This window comes from Arachis duranensis, chromosome 1 (assembly GCF_000817695.3).
Source record: "Arachis duranensis cultivar V14167 chromosome 1, aradu.V14167.gnm2.J7QH, whole genome shotgun sequence".
In the NCBI taxonomy this organism is placed as follows: Eukaryota; Viridiplantae; Streptophyta; class Magnoliopsida; order Fabales; family Fabaceae; genus Arachis; species Arachis duranensis.
In genome coordinates this window covers 23,151,585-23,157,486 of record NC_029772.3, presented here as the reverse complement: position 1 = coordinate 23,157,486, position 5,902 = coordinate 23,151,585, and the positions used below count along the sequence as shown (strand labels likewise).

At 34.7% G+C, this 5,902-nt stretch overlaps 1 protein-coding gene across 1 annotated transcript; it reads right to left on the bottom strand.

Annotated features, from left to right (window-relative positions):
- Positions 1–3,020: 3,020 nt before the first annotated feature.
- Positions 3,021–4,382, bottom strand: LOC107482103 (uncharacterized). The gene has a single exon (XM_016102497.1). It carries the CDS (start codon positions 4,380–4,382, stop codon positions 3,021–3,023), a length of 1,362 nt encoding a protein of 453 aa, XP_015957983.1.
- Between the last annotated feature and the right edge of the window lie 1,520 nt (positions 4,383–5,902).

The window sequence follows — 5,902 nt, the reverse complement described above, 5'->3', positions numbered from 1 at the left end:
GTGCCAGTTCCGGCGTTTAACGCTGGGAATTCTGAGGGTGACTTTGAACGCCGGTTTGGGCCATCAAATCTTGGGCAAAGTATGGACTATCATATATTGCTGGAAAGCCCAGGATGTCTACATTCCAACGCCGTTGAGAGCGCGCCAATTGGGCTTTTGTAGCTCCAGAAAATCCACTTTGAGTGCAGGGAGGTCAGAATCCAACAGCATCTGCAGTCCTTTTTAGTCTCTGAATCAGATTTTTGCTCAGGTCCCTCAATTTCAGCCAGAAAATACCTGAAATCACAGAAAAACACACAAACTCATAGTAAAGTCCAGAAAAGTGAATTTTAACTAAAAACTAATAAAAATATACTAAAAACTAACTAGATCATACTAAAAACATACTAAAAACAATGCCAAAAAGCGTACAAATTATCCGCTCATCATAATTCAAGATAATTTACTCGATATCATAATTTTCTTTATTGGAGGTTAAGAACAATAACAATGATGATGAGAACAACAAAGCCTTGAAAACTAACTTTTAAAAGCAAAAGTCGTTGTAAAAAATTAGGAACTGGTGGTATTCATGAAAATCAACTTAAAATGAAAACTTAATTCAAATACAAAAACACAGATAGTAATGTAACTAGCAAACTGCGTACATCATAAATACTGTTAAGCTTATCAAACACACACATATACTTTAAAAATGATGTACATGTTTTGCCATATTTTCACTATGCCACATAATCGATGCTATCAGAAACATCTGCTACTGGGTCTTCTATATCATCATCCCTTGTCAACTGTAAATCACTGATGTCACTTGCTGCTGACATGTTCAACCCGGGCTGAGGAGAAAAAGCAGCTTCAACATCTTCATTCTCTGCTCCCATGTCATACAAATCTCATGGTTTTACATGAACCACTACTCTCCATTCTTGATCTACTTCATAACGTACATAGTATACGAGATGAGCTTATGATACCAATATGTATGGTTCATCCTCTTCTCGATCACCGGTGTGAATTGGATGAGCGAAATTAACGCTGGTAAGGCCCAGATAGTCTTGTTTGATTCCTCTGCTCATAGTTGTATCAGTCCAAATAAATTTGAACAAAACCACTATGAAATGACAGTTGTAGTTCAGTTCAATTATGTCCACAATTTTTCCATAATATGGAACACTACCAACAGCCACTCTGTTGTCATGCATGCTGGCATAACTTCTTGTATTGGATGAGACATAAACTCCACTATTTTGTGTTTTCAGCCCGTCTTCCTTTGTGATAGTTCTAAGCTTGTACCCATTGACGTTGTATGCCCCAAAATGTCTTGCCTGAAGCATGGGACCACATGCCAGCAACTTCATTTCTTTCGAATGTACAGTAATGTCCATTGGAACCTAACACCATAAATTAGAGTTTGTTCGTATAAAAAATTTGAATTTATAATTTATAATTTTAGGGCACAAATAAGTTGGTCAGGTTAAATTTCTACGAACCTCACGCTTGAACCGGCGAGAAAATTCTGCATGCACAACACGATCTATCTTAGATTGCGACCTTGTTTGATCTTATAATTTTCGCTTGGTTTCTGCCCTAAATGTACTTTAAGACATAACAAGATTAGTCCAACGACTGAGTGTTTGAAATTGGTTATAATCGTGCTTAATGATTACATGTGCATACTTATTCAATAAATGGAGCGATGGCCTTGCAATTGACTAGCACATGACAATGCCTAATCTCTTTCCATTGGGGTCAGTACAAAATGTGATACAGCCCCTGAACCTTTTCCAATTTCTGGGAACATATTACATCCTGTATTGTTTGTAATATCAACAGGTTGATCGTCAACTCGTGCTGGTCGGTTGATTCTAGTCTCAATATTATCCAAATATCTAGAGCAAAATGTCAAAATCTCCTCGGATAAATAGCCCTCCGTAATTAAGCCTTCTGCTTGTGCCCTGTTACGCATGTATTACTTCAATCGTCCTAAGTACCTTTTACATAAATATGACATAACACTTAGTATATACGTAACGAAATTGAAAAAAAATGTCTTAAATGCGTTTAGTAGCAAGCTAACCTTTCTATTGGATACATCCACTGATAATGTACCGGGCCACCAAATTTTAGTTCATCAACGAGGTGCACTGTAAGGTGAACCATGACAGTGAAGAATGATGGAGGAAAAATCATTTCCATCTGACACAGAGTTTGCACAACATGATTCTGAAGGGCACCAAGCTGCATAGGATTTACAGCTTTTCCACAGAGTTCTCGGAAAAATGAGGACATATTTGCAATCACATTCGATACCGGACTTGGCAATGCATTCTTCACCAAAATTGGAAGTAATTGTTCCATTAGAATGTGGTAGTTGTGACTCTTCAACCCATACAACTTGCGCTGCCGGATGTCAACATAACGAGCAATATTCCTCGAGTAACCATCTGGAAAGACCACGTTCTGTAGAGTCTTCAGGAATATATTCTTCTGTGGATTCGACATTGTGAAGATTATTGAAGGATATTTACCACCTTTGTCCGACCACAATTAAGGCCTTATGCTCATGCTTTGTAAATCTTTGCGAGATTTAAGATTATCTTTTGATTTGACGCTATCATTTAAGATAGTGAAGACCACATTGTCACAAATGTTCTTTTCTATATGCATCACGTCAAGGTTATGACGCAACATGTGATCCTTCCAGTACAGGAGTTCAAAGAACACACTCATCTTTTTCCAATACGAGTCATCTTGATCTGCATCATCACCAATGCGTCTTCTTTTGGCTGTTAGAGTTGAGTTCTTCTCAAGCGATACTTGCATGTTACACTGCTGCCTTAAGACATCTGTTCCAGAATACTTCTTTGGTGGATCTCTACTTTCAACTTGTCCGTCAAATCTAATCCGGTCTACTCTATATTTATGGCCCTGATTCAAGAAGCAGCGATGGCCCGTGTAACACCATTTTTGACTGAATGTTAGTCGCTGAGCCTTAGCGTCCACGTTACACGTGGGATAAGCTAACCCATTGTACGTGTTCCACTCAGATAATTTCCCAACCCTGAAAAATCGCTAATAGTCCATATTAGCGCCGCACGCATCTTGAAAGTGGTCCCCTTATTAGCATCATAAGTTTCAACGCCATCCCAGAGTTGCTTCAACTCATCCACCAGGGGCTCCAAATAAACATCGATGTCGTTACTCGGTATTTTAGGATCGGGAATAATCATAGATAGTATAAAATATGCCTGTTTCATGCATAGCCAGGGAGGAAGATTGTACGGAATAAGAATCACAGGCCAAATGGAATACGAGGTACTCGTATTTCTGAAAGGATTAAAACCGTCACTTGCTAAAGCTAAGCGCACACTGCGAGCATCGTTAGAGAAAAAAAGATACTTTGCATCAAAGTCTTTCCATGCTTCAGCGTCCCTTGGATGCCTCAAGTACCCATCGTTATTAGCTGCCTCTTTATGACATAACATGTCTGATGAAGTTTTGCTACACATGAATAACCGTTGCAGTCGTGGTATAAGAGGAAAGTAACGGAGAGTCTTTGCTGGGAGAGGCTTTCTGTTTTTGCTGACAGGTATTTTGAGTTTCGTAACGGAACCCTTTTGCGTCTTCTGCTTCCATCGTGAAGTCCCACACTGCTTGCATTTGGTCGTGTCCTCATCTTCACCCCGATACAACATGCAATCATTCGGGCATGCATCTACCTTTTTGTACTTAATCCCCAACTTTCGGATAGTTTTCTTGGCTTCATACAAAGTAGACAGGAATTTGGGATGCTCAAATGCATCCCACAATAAGTCCAAAATCATCGACATAGCCTTGTCACTCACACCACACATACACTTAATGTGATAAAGCTTCACTAGGAAAGACAATTTTGAGTATTTCGAGCAGCTGGGATATAATTCCTCTGCTCCATCCGCAAGAAGATCGGCAAAATCCTGTGCCTCGCGACTTGGACCATCGTACAAGTACGGCAACTCTATATCATCATCTTCTACAGGATCCGTTGTTATGGTCTCCTCACTTCTAGGAGGCATTGTGAAGTTAAATGCCTCGTGCACCATTTGAAGATATGGATTCACCTTGGGTGTAGGTTTCTCAACTATCGGTGTGCAAGTAGAGCTCTCCTCAGCTGGTTTCTCACCATGACACAACCACAAAGTATAGCCAGCAGGAAAGGGCTTTATCAACAGGTGGTCGTACGCATCCTCTCTTGTTTGCATAAATTGAAACCCACATTGAGGGCATGGACACTTTATCATGTTATCCGACGATGCAATCGCAAATGCAAAGTCTAGGAACTTATTAAGTCCTCGTTTATATTCTATGCTATCTCGTGACTTAAGAATCCAAGTTTTGTCCATATCTATTATACACCAAATATATGGTTTAATAATTAATGTGATAAAACTTTTTCATCACTAAAATAATGTTAAGTATCTTACTGTATTCATTCTGCATGATATAAGAAATACTATTCTAAAAACATAACATGTATGGTAAAATACGTGTGCAACTATATTTAATATTTATATTATTATATTCAAAATGACTTACATAATTATATTTTCGTAATCACATTATGTACTTTAGATATTATTAGTCTTGTAAAAAATACTCATTTTTCTTCTAAATTTATGTTCTTAAAAGAAAAAAAAATATAAAGATATCTTATATCTTGTATCTATAAAAGTACTGTGGCTTTCAAATAGTTATTAATTTTTAATTTATTTTCAAATTTTTTAAAATTTTTGAAAGAATTAATTTTTTAATAATAAGATATGTGATTATTTTTTAAAAGAAACCCGCTATAAATTATTGGTTTTTTATAATTTTATAATGTACAGTTGATATTGTTATATTTCTTTTATGTAATTATCATATTAAAAATAAAATTGTGAAAAAAATTATATATATTTTGATAAATCTTTTCAAAAACCAACTCTAATAACTATATGTTAACTATTTTTATGGAATGAAAAAAGTTATCTAAAATTTGGCCCCTGCATATTAAAATTTCTGGATCCGTTCCTGTATATGGTATTGACTGATTAAAGGGAACATAAAAAGAGATTAAAAATATGAAGTAACTTCTATAATAATAAATTCTTTAATAATATGTATAATAAAAAAATTCTTTAAAATGATGTAACTCACCAGAAATTTTTTTTGGTATAAATTACAAATCATCAATAGAGTGACTACTAATTAGTACTCAGCAGAGGAACACATCAAAGCCATAAAAATTGAGTCAAAATATTTTAATTAAGTCTTATAATTTTTATAATCTGGGATTAATATTTATAATTAGAAAATGAATAAGCTAAATATTAATTCAATATGTCAAATAATAACGATATTCATTAATAAATGACCATTTCTTAAAAATAAATAATCAAGACACACATTGAGAATATTATTATGACAAACCAATAAGGGAACTAATAAATCCAAGATACTACAAATAGTACAACATATACACATAATTCATTACGCACCTTATGTTTGTAGGTCAAAGATGCCAAAAAAAATAGTCTAAAATGTATATCAAATAGAAGTAAAAGAGTTAGTAAACAAAAAATTACGTCCAAAAAATTATTCTCTTTATCCAAACATTTCCAAAAAGTTTTATCATAAAAAATAATATAAGATGATTATATTCTAAACCAATAATTAAGGAATAGTTTATCTTAAATAACATATTTCACGTACAACACACTTAAAAATAGAAAAAAAAAAGATCAACAATATAAAAGGTACACAAAACCAATTTATTGTTTTTCCTTATATAGAACATGATTAATCGAAAAAATATATATTGAAACCATTATTAAAATTTTTAGTATAACATATTTCTAAACATTAGCTAATTAACCAAAAATTA